At 41.5% G+C, this 19,684-nt stretch overlaps 1 protein-coding gene across 1 annotated transcript in view; it reads left to right on the forward strand.

Annotated features, from left to right (window-relative positions):
• Nucleotides 1-482: 482 nt before the first annotated feature.
• The window catches only part of CEP128 (centrosomal protein 128), a 406,629-nt gene continuing 387,427 nt past the window's right edge, over nt 483-19,684 (forward strand). The window contains exons 1-5 of the mRNA XM_034769285.1: nt 483-607; nt 7,915-8,041; nt 8,709-8,830; nt 11,528-11,619; nt 12,739-12,811. Coding sequence (XP_034625176.1) covers nt 554-607; nt 7,915-8,041; nt 8,709-8,830; nt 11,528-11,619; nt 12,739-12,811 — 468 coding nt within the window. The 5' untranslated portion in view covers nt 483-553. The remainder of the gene's footprint in view (nt 608-7,914; nt 8,042-8,708; nt 8,831-11,527; nt 11,620-12,738; nt 12,812-19,684) is intronic.

A 19,684-nucleotide genomic window follows, 5' to 3' on the forward strand; every position in this document is an offset into this window, starting at 1 on the left:
GATCTGGGACCACCCCCACCCCCAGCACTTGCAGCACCCCTGGACTGCTGCTCTAGAGCACCTGCAGCCCTCTGGCCCAAATTTTAGTAAGGGGTGTGAATTTTTGTTTACTGCCTGTGACCATGACTTTTACCAAAAATACCCGTGACTACAATGTTGCCTTAAGAGTGATACTTCGGAATTTCAGTGGGATTGCCATAATATGAGGCTAAATGATTGCTTTAAGATCCTTGGCTGAAAGGTTTTGATACAGTGTAGGCAAAATTTGGCTGCTTAAACTAAGGCATCTATTGAAAATGATTGGTCTGATTTGTTTTCATAGGTGCTCGGTGTCTCCAGCTCTCACAGACTTCCGTGGGAGTTGTGGGTGCTCAGCCACATTGAAAATCAGATCACTTATTTAGATGCCTAATGTGAGGCAAAGTATATTAATGGTAAAGCTAACAAAGTAATGCATTTTTGTTTCTTTGGAGAGACGATTTCTAATGTAACATTCTTTTTCCTCAATTTTGTTCTTAAGGATACCAACCGAAACCTGAAACACGTTGACCAGATGCTAGGACAGTACAGAGAGTACAACAATGAACAGACTGAAGCTATAGCAACTGTGAGCAACTTTCAATGTAACCTTAAGCCTCTTCCTCCTGTGTTATTATATAACCAGTTGAAAATTGGTGTCTAGCAATGGGCAAGCTAGCGAGAGATTTAAACAGTATAAATCAATCTTTAATAGTCTTCTGTACTACCACCTTTTGAAATTGATAGAGTTTCTGAATGAGATTAGCAACAAGGAGTCCGGTGGCACCTTAAAGTCTAACAGATTTATTTGGGCATAAGCTTTTGTGGGGAAAAAAAGCCTCACTTCTTCACATACATGGAATCTGAAAAAGTGAGTTTTTTGACCCACGAAAGCTTATGCCCAAATAAATTTGTTAGTTTTTAAGGTGCCGCCGGACTCCTTATTGTTTTTGTGGATACAGACTAACACGGCTATGCGCTGATACTTGACACCATGAATGAGATTAGAACACTTTTAGTACTGGTTGGCCCAGTTTTCTTTGTGGTCCCGTTAGGAAATGTCTGAAGGGCGAAATTCACCACAGTTCAGAGGACCCACACAAAGCCCTATACACGACTTAAGCCTCTGACATGGAATGGTGCTTAAATGTGGTACATAGGGTATTTTGCAAGCCTTTGCCCCAGAGTGAACTTAATCAGAAATGAATGGGATGATATTTAATTGTAGAGTAAAACAGGAGATGGATAGTGTTAAGGATGAACAAATTGGTTGGTACTCTGGGAGCTATCAAGTTTGAGATGATAAAGTCAGAGATTTATTGAAACTGAATCCTGTGGTATGAAAGGAAATGTGGAAAATGTACTGTTTTGCTTGAAAATTGGCCTAATATTTGAGTACTCTGGGGTATATATTCATTGAGTTCAATAATACAACTTCTGTAATTTGTGTAAACTCTAGTGAAATATGCCCTTCAGTGCTCAGTTGTACTATACCAAATAAAACTGCACAATACAGATAAGTAGAATATTTAAAGAAATTAAACTGAAATATTTAAATTATGTGAATTTCCATACTTATACATTGTAATGTAGAATTACTTGCTATTTTTCTTCTGAAAAAGCAGTAGGAAAATTTTATTCTATCCTAGTAATTGGGAATATAACTATCTCAGTTGGGAAGCGTAGATGTCTTCAATACTAATACTCTGATTTAGAAGATAAACTTGAGTACTTGTGCCGTTGCAGATAGATATATATAATTTAATTGCTGATTTTTACTCTTAAGATTTCTCTTGGACATGGGAGACATAAATGTAGGCTCACGATTGGGTTTTATTAGTTTTCACTATTTTACTAATGATAAAATTAATTCAGGTTTTTTTTTTTAAAGACACTAACTTTTCAGAGAATAGAAAAACATGATAGGCTTATTTATTCTCAACATACTAGTAGGTGTTCTTTTCAGACAGCTAGAAGTTGAACTGGGTTTTGGCTGAGCATGGCCGTATCAGAATTTTATTTTGATTCAGGACCTTCTTTTTTAGCATCTGGATGACTGATATCTTTCTGACTTGATTTCTCTTCAAGGTGAGCAATAAAGTTTTGGGACATCTCCTGTTGGAGATTTAGAATACTAAAGTATAGTCTACACCCTCTATTAGTAAAAAAAACTTCATCTTCCAAATAGTTCCTGTTCACTTCCCTAAACGCAAAAAAATCATCTTCCATCACCTTCACATCCATATTATACTTCCTGTGTACCAATCGTCTGATGCTTTCTTTCTGCCTGCTATCAGTCTCACTTGCTTATTTTGACATGCTTCTGATTTGCTACCATTTATTTCTCATCCCTGGCTGCCTGAATTCTTGATACAACTGGCCCCTCTTATACTGGTTCCAAGCCTGCTGGAACAGTGAGGAAGTTTTTGGTGGGTGATGGGAGGCCATACAAGGGAATTAAACATAGGTGTATTGTGTTGAGATTGTGTCCTCACAAGAGTCCTGCTCTGAATTCTAGCAGCCAGAAATCTACCTTCCAACCCCACAATTACATGTTACCTCCAGGGTATGATCAAGTTTTCAAAATATCTAAGCTGATCTAGGATTCTGCCATCTCTTGTTGAAACTTGAGCAAAGAGTAAAAAAATGGGTTTAACAGTTCTCTCCATTCCTGAATGCCTCTATGAGGGAGGTCAGTCCACTGGGAGGAGGGCAGTGTAGCCTATTGGCCGGAGCATGCAGCAGGCCTTGTGGCCGGGTTCAGAGCCATAATCAGTCATTAGGAGCCAAAACCAATGGTCAAAACTGGAGGTCAGGATCTTGATACCAGAGCCAAGAGGTCGAGCCAGAGTCCGTAGCCAGGAGCTGGAGTCAAGGGTCAAACTGGAGGTCAGGAACTGGAGCAAGCAGGGTAGCAGGCAAGGAGGGGTTCAAGGTAGGGGAAGGACAGAGGCAAGGCTCGATGCAAGCAGGAGCAGTATGAATAAGGTAATGCAGGAGCAGGCCACAGTCATGGAGATGAGTGCTGAGAAGCCACCGAGCTGCAGCTGCTGGCTTAAGAGCCAGCCTGCTGGCCTCTGCAGCCAATCAGGTTGGATGGCTAATTAGGCTGCAGGCCAGATGTACTGATGAGGCTGCCTGGAGACTAGCTTTGCTGTAGGCCCCGATTCCTGACAGGGAGAAATTAGAAGAAGATTATTACAGCATCCTGCTTTGCATAAAGATACTGTAGTTGGCATCCTTCTATTTTGCCTGTCTTCAGTTGTTCAGGGGAAGTTTGATTATCAACAATTAGCTCAGTCATAATATAGGCATGTCTTGATTGTGAGCTTCTCCTAAAATGAATGAATTTTAATCCTGGTTTACACTTTACTTCAAAAGGAATCTTTGTTTCTTCCCCTTCGTTCTCATCCCTATGTATAAAACATTTGGGTGGGTGAATGAAGGGTGAAATGATGTCTTTTCCTTCCTATGAAGTATTAAGTGTTGGCTACTCTTGGATGCAAGGTAGTAGGTTTGATGGCACAGTGATCCAGTGCAGCAAATCCTATATGTTATGATAGATTTGTTTTTTGCAGTGCTCTGGAGTATCCACCAAATATAGTTTCATTATGTAAACCTTATTTACATCTCATTGGTTTTGTTTAGTTTTTAACAAGGTCAGTCCAGAGTTCTTCCTGAACAACTGACTGTCTTCCATGCCCATCTCTTGAAACTCAACATTTTGCAGTCTATTTGGAAAGAACTCCGTATGTTTGTCAGTGACTGAGAGGAATGGTGGCAAAAGGTAGCCACAGTGCACTACCTAGATGATTGTCCTAAATATATTTCAGAAACTGGATTTGTCTGTCGGCTCATGATGCTCAACTTGACTACGAAAATGCAAGTTAGTGGCTCCCCAAGATGCTTCTTCTGTAGTTGTAGTGAAGAAGATAGCCAGGAAGGATTGCAGCCAGTTCTGGATGCAAGACACATATAGCAAAGACAAAGCTAACCAGGAACAATTACATGGGGAAAAGCGAGACTCTGTTGAAACCCTAGTTCTTTCCTATCTCTAGTTTCCTCAGCATGATTGAATTTGGTTCCTTCTAGCTAGTGAAAACATTAGACCTGATGTCACTATTGTCACATAAGAAGAGATAGTGTTCACTGGCAGGTAGGAGACTTGAGTTTCATTCCTGGTTCTAAGCTTACTTGCTGTGTGGCCTCTAGCTAGATCAGGGATGGGTTTGCTTACCCTTATGTGTCTAATAGCCGCTGGAGTTTTCATTATTCTTCTGTGAAAGTCTGCCTTTGTCTTTTCTTAGCTATCAAGTTCCAATTCTTGCCTCTTTCTCTTTCATCTGTGTAGAATTCAGATGTTAGTAACTTAAACAATCCCTTGTGCTTTGAATCTCATGTGAGAACCAATGTTTTTGTCTCAGGACAGTCTTAAAATAAGTTTGCTTTTCTTGTAAAGATATGTTTAAATGTTTTTGTTCCTGCTACTACTATCACTTTAAGAACTTAGACCATATATATCCATCTCTGTTACTTTTTTAAATAATAGCTGTTCTCAAAACTGAGTGCCTATATTTCAAATATCCTTTTATTGTGGTGTTCTTTAAAAAAAAGTAAAAGTTTTGGTTGCTACTATACAATTGGAATTCTTCTTTCCGTAGTACACTGTACTTTAATGAAGTCCTACAGAATCAAGATTTTTCAATCTGATACATGCAACTTACAACATATTTTTTTTTTTTGAAATCCATATCTTATTTGGATGTCCAGTTGTTCTATGACAAGTACCCAGGTCTTCATCTAACAAATCACCAGAATACAAATAGTGTTGTCTTTACCCTTGTCTTGCAAAAACAGCCATTTTATCTGCTAAAGTGAGACAACTGATTAAAAGCATGAACAGATATTAGCTATTAGCTTAATAAATGAGTGACTGGATGAACTACCACTTGTGTTCTGCACCTTGTTCAATAATGTGTGTGTAACTTACTAATGTGTGATTATCTTCATGCCTCTTACGACATCTGGTTTCTTTCAGCATTTCACGTAGACTAAGTTGATGTTAAACAGAACGTTTTTAGGAATCTCTCTCTAATTCTTTCTGTAGTTATTTTTAAAGGGATTTTGCTTCTTGTTGCTGTGATGTTGTCCATTGAGTACTTATATTACCACCTCAATATCTCTATAGAAACAGTAAAATTAATTTTAATTGGGTGGGGGAGTTCCTTTTTAAAGGTATTCTAGACTCATGCCTCACTTTGACTTGGGATCTTTGACTTTGTGGGACCGCAGAGCAGCAGCACTGAAGCCAGGTGCACCACACTATTTCATCCCATTGGCATAGTTTCCTGTACGTGCCTGTTTTTTGGATTAATTCAGTTTGCTGAGTTACTTTTTGTGTGGTATGCAACTCTATTCATATTTGAAATATATTGGTTGTTGATCACTCCATCCAATCCCAGCTTCCAGCAGTCAGAGGTTTAGGGATAGCCACAGCATGAGATTGCATCTCTGACCATCTTGGCTAATAGCCATTGATGTACCTATCCTCCAGGAACTTATGTAATTATTTTTTGAACCCAGTTATACTTTTGGCCTTCACAGCATCCCCTGGCAATAAACAACTCACAGTCAACCTGTGGTACTTAAGTCATTGGTTTTCAAACCTTTTTTCTGGTGACTCAGTTGAATAAAATTTTTAATGCCCGCGACGCAACAGAGCTGGGGATGAGGGGTTTGGAGTGTGGGAGGGGCTCAGACCTGGGGCAGAGGGTTGGGATGTGGGGGTGAGGGCTGTGGGGCAGAGCCGGGAATGAGTGGTTCAGGGCGTCGGAGGGGGCACTGGTCTGGGGGTGCAGGCTCTGGGGTAGAGCCAGGGATGAGGGGTTTGGGGTGCAGGAAAGGGCTCTGGGTTTGGGGGGGGCTCAGGGCTGGGGTGCGGGGTTGGGGCGCAGGCTTATCTCAAGCGGTTCCCAGTCAGCGGCGCAGCAGGTGTGCTAAGGCAGGCTTCCTGCCTGTCCTGGCACCACGGACTGCACTGCACCCCAGAAGCGGCCAGCAGCAGGTCCGGCTCTTAGGTGGAGGCTCACAAGCGGTTCCATGTGGCTCTCACCCACGGACACTGACTCCACCCCCCCCCCCAGCTCCCATTGGCTGGTTCCTGGCCTATGGGAGTGTGGAGCTGGTGCTCGGGGTGGGGGCAGCGCGCGGAGCCCTGTGCCCCCTCCTTCCCTCCCTCCCCTGCCTAGGAGCCGGACCTGCTGCTGGCTGCTTCTGGGGCGCAGCGTGGTGTCAGGACAGGTAGGAACTAGCCTGCCTTAGCCAGGCAGCACTGCCGATGGGACTTTTAACGGCCCGGTCAGTGGTGCGGACCAGAGCCGCCACAACCCAGTGCCTTACATTCTGCGACCCAGTACTGGGTTGGGACCCGCAGTTTGAAAACCACTGGTTTAAGTATTTCCCTGTGTTTGCTGCCTATTAATTTCATTGGGTGACCTCTGATTCTTGTGATAAGTAAAAGGTGTTTTGAGATGGGGTGACCAGAACTGCATGCAGTATTCAAGGTGTGGGTGTACTTTCGATTTATATAGTAGTAGTATGATATTTTCTGTTTTATTATCTATCCATTTCTAATGGTTCCTAATGTTCTGTGCTTTTATAACTGCTGCTGCATGTTGAACAGATGTTTTCAGAGAACTATCCATGATAACTCCAAGATCTCTGTCTTGAGTGGTAACTGCTAACTTAGACCCATCATTTTGTATGTATAGTTGAGATTCATGTTTACCAGAGTGCTTTACTTTGATCTTATAACATTATATTCCATCTGCCATTTTGTTGCCCAGTCAGCTAGTTTTGTAAGATCCCTTTGTTACTCTTCACAGTCAGCTTTGTATTAAACTGTCTTGATTCACTGTCATTTGATCAGTGTCTATAAATATCTACCTACATTGGGAGAGACTTAGTTTTAACAGAAGCTCTTTAATCTAGCATAACAGGATCCAATGGCTGGAAGCTGACGTTAGATAAATTCATCTTAAAATAAGGAACGTTTTAACAGTGAGAATAACAAACCATTGGAACAACTTACTTAGGTATTCAATCAATTTGCCATCACTTGTACTCTTTAAATCAAAATTGGATGCCTTTCTAAAGGATATACTCTAACTCAACCAGAACATATGGGTTTGATGCAGGAATCACATGGTGAAATTCTATGGCCTGTGTTATACAGGAGTTCAGTCTAACTGAGCATAATGGTCCAGTCAGGCCTCAAATTCTATGAAATTTGAAATAATTGATGTTTCTCATTTCCTTCTCAATTCATTTCAAATTAGTGAGAGTTCTTTGGTCTTGCTGAGACTTGCTCCATTGTCCGATTAGGTTGTGGTGCAGGACAGTCCTTTGTGGTTCTGCTGCACTGCACTTTTTTGTGCATACTTTTATTTTAAAGATACTGTACTTAAAATGTTATGAGGCTACCACTCCTGTCTTCTTCAGACCAGTTCTACCTCTTGCCAACAGGGTTGGAGGACTATTGACTTGCCTCCAAAACTTTTACGTCAGCAAATGTGACGTGAGGTGTATTATGATGTGGAGACATCAAAATGTGATGCCTCTTTGTTCCATAGACACTGTATTGCGACATGTTTTGTTGTGCCACAACGAAATTACTCTTCAACTCAAACTGCAAAATCTGGTGTTCCTAGACTGCAACCCTATTTGTTTTTTTTAAGTCAATTTTCCAGATTTTTGTTTGGTTTTCAAAGCAAAACAATTTTATTTATTTATATATATGCTCGTGTGTGTGCGTGCACACATACACACACTTTTTACATTCATACTTTCTTGCATGTCTGTATACACACCTTTTAACAATTTGTCATTTTACTGCAGTTAAAAGAGACACTGGAACAATCTATAGGCCAATTAAGGAGCCAACGATTGTCCAGAAATTCTGGAATGAGAAGTGCCTCTCTTTCAAGTTTATACACAAGTGACCTGGATGGTGAAGCAGCCACAGGTAAATGTTAAGAAGCTCTAGTATGTCACTGCATTGTAACATCCTTTTAAGGCTAGAGAGTGAATTTACATTAAATGGAGTAGAATCATGTTTGTTTTTCTTTAAAGAAAAGTCATGATTTTAAAAGTCCAACATTTTGGGACTATTTAGGGCTGGTAGTATGAGCTATGTGTCTCATTGGGAAGCTGGGAATCTTCCTTTTCCTTTAATATAAATCTCCTCTTTCTAGCCTGAGAGAGCTTCGAAATACTGGGCTTTAAAATTGTGATGTTTTTATTTATAGAAAAAGCTGACATTGGCCCAGTATTGAATTTTTTCCTTCCTAGGCCTTGGGCAGGTGTAATTTTGGGGACAAATTCTTCACTTTTGGGTGGAGAAGGAAATATTTCTTTAGGAGGTTGATTTAAAGAAACAAAACTGTTTGAAATGTTAGACTAAATCCTGGGAAGGTGGGTTAGTGGGTAGATGGCAGGTATTTGCGGGGGAAAGTTGAGTGATGAAATGCACAAGCACACAAGAAATGTATTTATTGGTTGTCTGTGAAATTTATCACATTGTGTCTTTGATTTCTTATATGCCCATATGTGTGTGTGAGAATCTTTTTTAAATTTTTCCCTTTCTTCAGTTTTCTCTTTCCATTTATCTTTTTCCCTCTTATCTTGTAAAGGGAGCCGCCATTTCCAGCCTACCTCACCTCTCAGGGATTATGGAGACTCACAGACCACTAGACGTCGGAGGTCTAGGTCTGCTAATGTCCGGTTTGTCGATGAGGCCAATAATTTGGACCAGGTACTCAATACTAGTAGGAGATCTGCTCTCAAATGTCCCTTTCGGTTATTTAAAAAAAAAAAACAAAAAAAAAACTGTGAAATTCAGAGCAGATGGACTTGTATTTTGGCTGCTGACATGAAAGTCTTTTCTAGAGTTTCTCTAAGTATTCTATATGCATAGTGCACTCATGTCACTTGTGAGCACAGCATATTGTGCATGTTTTTGAGGAAGGTCCTCTAAGATCCCCCTTGCTGTAGCTCGTTTACTGTCACCTCTCAGACTCAAAATACTAACCATGTGTGAACTGTCCTCCTGACTGAGGTGGGCTGGTCATTGCTCCTTCTGAAACTTGATCGTTTATTTATATAAAGAGTGACAGAGGCAGTGACATGCTGTATATATCCTAAAAGGTACTATTTCAAAATCTCTTGATATGGGATTGACATGTAATAAATTAGCCCTTGTATTCATGAGAAAAAGATCTAAAGACTACAACTCTTAGTGCTTTACAATTATTTAAACAAACATCAACACAGAATTAAAACACTAGTCTTGTCCCATCCTTAATTCACCTGTGCTTGTCTCAAACATGCTGGGTCTTCCAGTTCTCAGTCCATCATTCATCTTAGCCCCAAATGTCTGCTTAAAGCAGGTCTTGTAGCTAACAGTTTAACTTTCACAGGCCTATGAGGAGAGCAAGCTCTGGATTCAAGAGCTCTTCTGTGGGATGCCCTGAGACCATCCCCATCTCTTTTAAATTAAGGGAGCTCATCTTGAGCTTGTTTAATGACTACAACTGTAGTTGATAGCCCAGGGGGAGAATCTGCTCCCTGTGTGATACATCACTCATTAAATGATTGGCCACAATTTTCATATGGTTTCATATATGTAGCTTTATGTATAGTGCATTATGGCAATCCAAACTCATAGTGACAAAGGCATGGTATATAGTGATATCAGTGTCTTCAATTTTATTTGTATTAATTTCAGCCAACTCACCCTTATTTTCACCCTATTACATGTAGACATTGAGTTATTTGTCCGATTGCACCAGGCAGGTGAAATGAGATGGAGATGAAGATTTGGGTGTCAGTTGGTCTGTTGCAGACACCTCACCCCATGTCTACTCGTTAACTCTCCAAACAGCCTGATACACACTTCGAATGGGTAGGATAATAGGATGGATTCCTATTGTACCTCCGTAGAGGCTTCAGCACATATGAGCATTTACCCCAAACTACTCTCTGGGCTTCCCCAGGTAGATATGAATGGAGCTGAAAGATCTAATAAATCAGCATGAGCTCTTTATCTTCATTAATTGCTAGACAATCAGCTGATGTAAAAATGCAACTTTTGTACTGTAATTCAATCTAAATCTTTATTACACAGGGTTAAGGAAGTCTGAGGACCCCAGAAACTACCCGAGTTGTTCCACCATAATCTTTGTAATGACCTTTCCCCTAAAAGAGGAGTTAGTTAACCTTTTCAACAATAAAATATCTGTTTATAATAAGCTGTTTGGAAAAACACTGTTTTTGTTGTGTGTTTAGACAGCACTTTGTGCCTTATGGTGGTTCCCAGAATACAAATAAAATTTTTGCATATATAGTTAAATATCTTTCTGAACATTTTTTTGTTTATTTTGATGGGGGGTGTGTGTGTGTGTATGTATGTGTGTGTGTGTGTGTATATATACACACACACACACACACACACACACACAGAGACGTTATATGCCAATATAAGTACTGCTTTGCTTATTTTTATAAAACTACTTAAATATTAACTATATCATTTTATTTCAGTAAAAACATAGATAAGTTGTTCTCTGGGATGATTTTTATTGACTATGGCCATAGGCTGAATTTGATTTATGGGATGAGGTGATGCTCAAATCTCACTTACCACAGCTTGAATCCTGGTATTCTCCCCCCTTGCCACGTTCACAATCTCAGCATTCACATTCCCTATGTTTACCTTGCCAGGTCTTCCCATATTTTTGTTAGATATGACAAGTTTTGAAGTGTATTGATAATTCCACAATCATTTAAATCCATATAAGTCTAGATTCATTTATAAATGGTATTTTCTCAGTAGATTTACTTCCTGTCCCCCAGCCCCTAGCAATTTCCTACTCCATCATGCTGCTCTACACTGTAACTATACTGCTCCACTTGCTCAGAGTGGAGAATCAAAGTGAAATTTACAAGATCGCCTTAGAAAGGTAATACAAATGGTTCAGAGAGTTTAATTTCTCCACTTGCCCAGATCTGCTGATTGATTTGGAGCAGGGAGACCAGGATTGGATTGTGAAAGGGACAGGCAACTGAAATCAATACGCTCTAAAGCACTTGAACAGCCTCAGTTTATAACCTTGTTACTTCATTTTCTGTTGCACAGCTGAGAAGTGTGGTGTTGTGATATGGTTGCTGGGAGAAAAGCTTTAGTGCTATACTAGCACACCTGCCTAATCCAGCCCTGTACTATGAATAAATGTTAAATTACATATGAAATAATATAGTTGTAGTATTTAGAACTAGAAGGAGACCATAAACAATTCCAGACCGGAGGGTCCTGACACCTTCGTCATCTTTAACCTATGTTTTGTTTAAATGTTTCTTTAAAACGTTTTAAAATACGTTTTTCCTTTTGAAATGACACTGAAGAAAGACATTTCAAACTTTTTCAGCTTAATTTGTGTGTTCTCATTTGCAGCTACATTCCTTACACCACTCCCTTCGAGACCTGAGCAGTGAACAGGTTCGCCTAGGAGATGATATCAGCAGGGAGCTTTCAAGAAGATACCGGTATAAGTAGTATCCATTTTCACATCAGGCAGAAAAGATGAGCTGTTTAAAGAATAAATTAGGAAATGTAGTTTAAGAGCTGTTTATAAATATAGAAATTAACTTTTGTTGGTTCAAAATATAAAAAAGCAATCATAGGAGTACAAAATGGACAATATGCTTCCTATTATAATTTTAAAAGGAGGAGAGTTTTAGAACTTCCTTCCAAAATGTGGGGGAAGGAAAACCTGCATGATGATAAATTATCTAAGTCACGTCATCTTCATATTCAGTATATAATAAACACAATCCTTCTCAAAGGTAGCATTTTCCATTGGCTAATCCAGTCGGTTAGGGGATGGGAATCATTTGTACTATTTTCAACTCTTCCACTGGTAGATTGTGTTTAGAACCTGATCAGTAGCCCCCTGAAGTCAATGGAAAGACTACCATTGACTTCCATGAGCTTGGATTAAGGCCTTTAAGGTTTTCTGTATTACCCAAAAAAACAGATGGACTTTGAGCAGGTCACTTATGTTTTCTGTGCCTCATCTTATTCTGTGAAATGGGCATAATCTGCAAAATGTGTAGCTAGGATTAAGTTAATTGTTTGCAAAGTGTTGTCAGATCTCTAAATGAATGACAAAGCAAATATTAGCACTATCTTATTGCAAGTGATTGGGCAGCTAAAACTCAGGAATATGACTTTCTCACTACATAGAATAGCTACTATGTAATGGCTGTGTCTTCATTAAAATCTAAATCCTAGAACAAAATTATTGATGAAAGTAACTTGAGAAATGATTTGCATTCTGGATTCTGCTCTTGCTGATTTTTTTATATGTCATACATTTCATAGTTTAAGAGTGGTGGCATGTCTCACAAATTAGCTTCCCATTATCTGCCCTCAAAGTGTGGATACATTTTAATATGTGGTTTTGCTACCTGACCGCTGCTTTGTCTAGGAGTTTGCAGACAGAAAAGATCTGTTTTTAAAACTGCCCTAATGTGCAGGCATTGCAAAAGCTTAAAACCCCCAAATAAATAAATGCTGATTAAAGGCATATCATTGCTGCTCAGTTTAAATTAACCCATACTATTAAAATTTAAAATGAATCTTTGCATTTTTTTCCTTCTAAGGACTGATGCAGAAACCAAAAAGATCTTGGCAGACTTGTCTGAAAAGCTCACTGAATCCCAAAGACAAGAAACCGTGAGTGTGTTTTCAGCATAGCTAACTGGGTTGGGGAGAAAGGAGAGCAGGTGTGTTATGTACCTAGTTGCTAGTTCAATATGCATCTTGCCAATCAACTTAACACCACCATGTTATTGTGTCCTTAAAACGTAGTGAAGTCTGGGTCAGTGGGCTTGGGTGCTTTCACTATGTAGCAAAAATGTAATGTGTTTCATCCCTCAAATCCTTGCTCGTTGAACTGAATGGGGGCATTTTATTGTTTGGGGTATTTTTTCTGTTCATTCACAATACATTATCATGGAAAAAGCTGGCAGTGCTGTAGTTTGAGTGCTGAGCATTACTTGGAGCATTTTTCAGCAAACAAAATATCCTTCTAAAGCTCTAAAAATAATTTGTTGTAATTAAAAGTACATTCTCCTTTCTCCAGAGTCAACTTATATGTCAGTTACCCTTTTTAACTGAGCTGTCCTTTCAAAATAATCATTTAATATGCTTAGGATGTTGCTGTTATAAGGATTTTATGCCTTACAGTATGTGGTAATAAATAATCAATATTGCAAACTTATAACATCACAGGGAGACTTTGAGATCATTAGCTGCCTTGATACTGTCCAACTGAGTGTGATACAAAAGCATATTAAACTTGATTATTATGAGGGGAGAGAATTAATTTTTTTAGCTTATTTCAGAAGGATCACAACCTAAATAAAAGATGCAAAAATAACATCTGGTTTGTGGAAGGGTCAGTCATTAGTAAGGCTGCAAGTTTGTCTTTCTCTTGCTCAGCCCCTTCCCCTGGCTTTGATCCTGTACCTATGGTCCGGGCACTCCCTCCTTGCTGCCCACAAGTCCAAAACACCCATCCATTTCCTATTTTCCTCACAGGTGGGACTCTCTTGGGCTCTTGCTTCTTCCCACTCTCTGGGAGAGGCTTCTTTCTCCCATCCTGGTAGAGGCATTCTCCCTTCCAGTGTCCTTGCTGCCTATAGGCATAACATTCATTTGGCTCAGCCACAGGCCTCCTGGCCCTGGTGTATTGCTTCCCCTTTCGTTCTCTGTGGACCCGCTTCTGCAGGAGCTTAAGTATATAGAGCTGCTGCTCAGCTAGCTGGATCATGTAGGCCTGCAAGCACTCCTGTGTCTCCCACAGTCTCTGTTGCATCTGGAGAACCTGTAGCAGCAGGGCCTGAAGCTGCCCTTGCTGCTTGTTAGCCCCTTTTCACAGGGTCACCGACTCTGGAGTCCAGTCCGGGAGGGTGTATGAGCCCTTGGCAAAACATGCCTAGTGTGGCTCCATTGTCTCTCCACCTTTACTGTCTCTCAGATAGTCTTTCAAATTCCCCTTGTATCGGGGGTAGCGGTCAAAGAGTCTGAGTCCCTCACTCAGGGGCGACCGAATACCCGTTTTCTCCACCATATGTGAGGGGGTACAATCACCACTGCGGCGCTTCCTGCTGGCTGTCCCAGGAATTAGTGCTGCTAGTCAGTGCACCTCCCTCTTCTGGTGGTGTCTCACTGCTGTCACTTCTGCTCCTGGACCCATGTCACTCCAAAGACTGTGACGTCTTCTTCAGGACACAGCCCTCCAGCAGTGCTGCACTCTGTGCGCTCCCTTCTGGGGGATAGTATCACAGTCCCTCAGTCCAGCCACTTCCTCAGTGGTGAATGGGGGCGGGGAGGACCTGGGCCCCCCCAGTACTCTGGGTCCTGGCCCAGGGACCCTGTAGATGGCCGCCACTTGCTGCGTCCTCTCAGACTCCTCAGTTCATTTCCCTGGGCCACTTCCCTGCGGCCCCCAGCACCTTCTTTGCCTTACCTCAGGACTTCAGCCTGCCAGTCTTAGCAGCTAGCCAGGAGCTCTCTCCAGCTTCCCCAATCCCTGCAGGCAGCACTGCTCTGACTAGGATGCTGGCACTTCTTCCTCCTGCTCAGAGCCTGGTCCTCCCTCATTGAGCTCCAGGCAGCTACTGAATTTACTCTGCCCTGCAGCTCTTCTTATATGGGCCTGCCCAGCCCTGATTGGGTGCTCCTCGCAGACTCTTTCCTATTGGCTGCTTTTCACACAGCTGCTCCAGTTGTGTGAAAAGTTACCCCTAACCGGCCAATGTGGGGCAGGCATCCCATCACAGCCATCTCCCCACCACACAAAGGTTAGACCCATACTGGTCTATTTGTTGCACCTAAAATCATCCAGCCTTTCAGATGAGCCCACCTGGCTTCCATATCTGCTCTTTATCTGCCAGTGGATGGATTTTCCATTTTATCTCACTCTCTGGTTTCCAAATTTCTGAAGGGTCTAGTCAACATCTACAGATTATTTACAGATGCTACATCTACCCATCTGTGTCTGATTTGCAGATGATACAAAACTATTCAAGATAGTTAAGTCCAAAGCAGACTGTGAAGAGTTACAAAGGGCTCTCACAAAACTGGGTGACTGAGCAACAACATGGCAGATGAAATTCACTGTTGATAAATGCAAAGTAATGCACATTGGAAAACATAATCCCAACTATATATATAAAATGATGGGGTCTACCACTCAAGAAAGAGATCTAGGAGTCATTGTGGATAGTTCTCTGAAAATATCTACTCAATGTAGAGTGGCGATCAAAAAAGTGAATAATGTTGGGAATCATTAAGAAAGGGATAGATAATAAGGCAGAAAATATCATATTGCCTCTTTGTAAGTCCATGGTACATCCACATTTGAATATTGCATGCAGATGTGGTCGCCCCATCTCAAAAAAGATATATTGGAATTGGTAAAGGTACAGAAAAGGGCAACAAAAATGATTAGGGGTATGGAACAGCTTCCATATGAGAAGAGATTAATAAGACTGGGCCTTTTCAGGTTGGAAAAAAGATGACTAAGGGGGGATATGTAAAGGTCTATAAAATGATTGGCATGGAGCAAGTAAATAAGGAAGTGTTATATACTTCTCATAACACAAGAACTAGGGATCATGAAATGAAATTAGGAGGCAGCAGGTTTAAAACAAACAAAAGGAAGTATTTCTTCAGACAACGCACAGTCAAGCTGTGGAACTCTTTGCCAGAGGATGTTGTGAAGGCCAAGACTATAAGAGGATTCAAAAAAGAATTATATAACTTCCCTGCTCTGTTCATTACCTCTGACGCATCTGGCATTGGCCACTGTCGGAAGAGAAGATACTGAGCTAGATGGACCTTTGGTCAGACCCAGCATGGCCCTTCTTATATTCTTATGATCCAGTACTGTTATGGGATCTCAACCTAGTCCTCTCTAGGTTAATGGGTTCTCCCTTCGAAGCTGTGGTGAGAATGTCACTGTCTTTATTGTCTATGAAAATGGTGTTTCTGGTGGCGATCTCTTCTGCAAGGAGAATTTTGGAACTTTGGTTTTTTTAGTGGATCCTCCTTTCACAGTCTTTCAAAAAGACACAATTTCTCCTTGGCCAAACCCAAAGTTTATGTCCAAGATAAGATCAGCTTTCCACCTGACTCTCTCTTCATATTTTTTCCAAAGCTGAAGACAAGCTCTGCACTTTAAACATTCACAGGGCTTTGGCATTCTATTTGGATCATACTAAGTCCTTTAGAGCCTCTCCCAGGCTTTTTATTGCCTACACTGAAAGAGTTAGCGATCAAGTGGTAACAGCTCAGTGTATTTCTCACTGGATTACTGACTACATTAAGCTGTGTTATGATAAAGCTTCTCCTCCACCAAGGATAGCAACTCACTCTACCAGAGCTCAGTGTACTTCATCAGCTTTTCTGAGGGCTTGTCTACACTTACTGGAGGATCGACACTGCAGCGATCGATGCATTGGCAGTTGATTTAGCGGGTCTATTGAAGACCCGCTAAATCGACTGCCGATCGCTCTCCCATCGACTCCTGTACTCCAGCTGATCGAGAAGAGTAAGGGGAGTTGACGGGAGAGTGTCTCTCATCGACGTCGTATAGTGTGGACCCTAAGTAGATCTAAGCTACGTCGATTTGAGTTATGTTATTCACGTAACTCAAATTGCATAGCTTAGATCGACTTTTCCCTTTAGTGTAGACAAGGCCTGCAATTCATGTAGTGGATATCTCCAAATCAGCAACGTAGTCATCTGTATGTAACTTTTCCAGACGTTTTGCCATCACTCAAGCCTCTAGATCCTTGCCCAAGTCAACAAGATGGTGTTACAATCTCTGTTCAGATGATTAGCAGTTCCCTTCAAGTGGAAGGACTTCAGATGAGTCACCTGCAATGGCATGAATATGTGCACAATCAATGGGAGAGAAAAAACGGTTCCTTACCTGCACTGTAACTGTGGTTCTTTGAGATGTGTTGTACACATATACATTCCACGACCTACTCACCTTCCCTTCTACTTTGGACATTACATACAGCAGTGTTAAGAAATGGAGAGCGAAGTGGTGGATGTGACCCTTCTATGCTCTCACCCAAGAGGACAAGGAGATCAGGGTTGCATGCTGGCAAAAGTCTTAGTCTCAAGTGCATATGGGTGAATGTACACTTGCAGTGGAACATATATGTGCATAATACATCTCATAGATCAACAGTTACTATCTGGGTAAGTGACTGACTTTTTTTTCTCCCACAGGAATTGGAGTGGGACTATGAAATTTGCTACTAAATGAAATAAGAATAACCACTAATCTCACCGCATTCAGAGCTAAATGCAAAACCTGCCCTTTGACGTGAGGTGGTTTTCCTGCAGTAACCCTCAGCAATAACTAGTGATAAATTAGAATACTCACACTTCATTTTTTTTAAATAGTCTAACAACTTGAAGCTTTTCCCCTCTGGCAGGTTTGGAATAGAGAACTTGATGTTTACTACTTGTGGAAAGTGCTAGGATGCCACAGTAATGGTTGACATTATAAAAACTTATATGGGGTTAGAAGTGATGCATATTCTCCCTAGTGACATCATGTTCAAAGGGCTGGAAAGACATCAGACCAACCTTTTGACCAGTGGAAGACTACATTATTTTTATCATTAATGGGTCATCAAAATACGACTCCTGGATCCCTTTGTTTAATATACAGGTTTTCTTTGTTCTCATAATTTAATGTCTTCCTTCAGTGGATCTTTAAATATTTATTTCAACATTCCCATTAGAAAACACCTCAAATTTCCCTTCCAAAGAAACTTCTACTATTGCATACAGTAACTTTTTCCTTTAAAGAGGAGTTTACACTTAAATGGAAAATACCTTGTTTATGCTTCTAGTCCAGGGGGGTGGCCAACCGGAGTCTGAGAAGGAGCCAGAATTTACCAATGTACATTGCCAAAGAGCCACAATAATACGTCAGCAGCTCCCCATCAGTTTCCGCCCACTGCTCCCAGCGCCTCCCACCTACCAGCAGCCCTGCTGATCAGCACCTCCCTCTCCCTCCCCCACCTCCCGATCAGCTGTTTCGTGGCATGCAGGAGGCTCAGGGGTGGGGGAGAGGAGCGAGGGCATGGCAAATTCAGGGGAGGGGATGGGAAGGAGTGGAGTGGGGGCAGGGCCTGTGCGGGGCCGGCTCCAGGGTTTTTGCCGCCCCAAGCGGCGGGGAAAAAAAAAAAAGCTGCGATCGCGATCGGTGGCAGTTCCACCGCGCCGCTTTCTTCTTCAGCAGTAATTCAGCGGCAGGTCCTTCCCTCCGAGAGGGATGGAGGGATCCGCCACCGAAGAGCCCGACTTGCCGCCCCTTCCCCTTGGCCGCCCCAAGCACCTGCTTGCTGAGCTGGTGCCTGGAGCTGGTCCTGGGCCTGTGGCAGAGCCAGGGGTTGGGCAGTGAGCACCCCACTGCACATTGGAAAGTTGGCACCTGTAGCTCCAGTCCCGGAGTCGGTGCCTATACAAGGAGCCACATATTAATTTCTGAAGGGCCGCATGTGGCTCCAGAGCCACAGGTTGGCCATCCCTGTTCTAGTCCAAAGCTTTCTTTTCTCACTTTATATTTTTTATTAAGAAATATTTGCATGAAAACAAGCTTTCATTTTTTCAAATCCCCCCTGCTTTTGCTGTTTCAGCCTTATGTGGAGTTATCAGTTTGTTATTCTTATACTCAGCAATGAGGACAGGGTTTCAACTGTAATAGGGAATAAATAGGAGTGGATGAAATCTTCAAAATAGCAAGCTCCATTCCATGAAAATCTCCTTAAAGATAAAGCAAAAGGCAAGAGAAGCGCAGAGACTGTGAATGAACTGAGATGCATGAATTGAGTTTTCTGATGGAATGTTTTTCAAAGTGCTTTTCCATGAGGTGAAAGCAGCTCTTTAATGGTGCAAGGATAACAGATACATTTTCCGATTGTACTTATGGCCTCCGTCTTCTTGGTATCTGAGCCTCTGACAAACATTAATGAGTTTATCCTTCAATACCCTGAGAAGTAGAGAAGAATATTATTCCCATATTACAGATAGAGATTTGCGGCAGAAGGAGATTAAATGATTTTGCCCAAGGTCTCGCAGGAAGTTGGTGGCAAATCTAAGAATTGGTCTCTTGAGTCTCATTCCAGTGCATAAATCCTCAAACCACCTTTAATTTTTTAGTTATCTGAGAGTTGAACGCTATTTTATTCAAAGGTGCTAATACAGGGGAGCCTCTCACTCACTCCAAACCCTATGTTTTTTCCCCCTATAAACTTAGTTCTCTTGCAAGGTATAATACAGAGAAGAGATGGGGTAGCAGCTTCAAAAAGGTGCTTCCTGCTTTAGATGGGATCCAGAAGCTAATTTTTTAACTTTGTTTTTATTTTTTTAAAAATACTAAAACAAGCTTTTTACCTCTGTGATGGGTTCCCCCGTGGGTGCCATGTGGAACTGGGATACCACTGAGCCCCCTGATCCACCAGCCTGAGCTTCCTCTCACACTGTACTGCTGTGACAAGCTGCAAAGCCCTCTGG

Source organism: Trachemys scripta, chromosome 4 (genome assembly GCF_013100865.1).
Source record: "Trachemys scripta elegans isolate TJP31775 chromosome 4, CAS_Tse_1.0, whole genome shotgun sequence".
Taxonomy (NCBI): Eukaryota; Metazoa; Chordata; order Testudines; family Emydidae; genus Trachemys; species Trachemys scripta.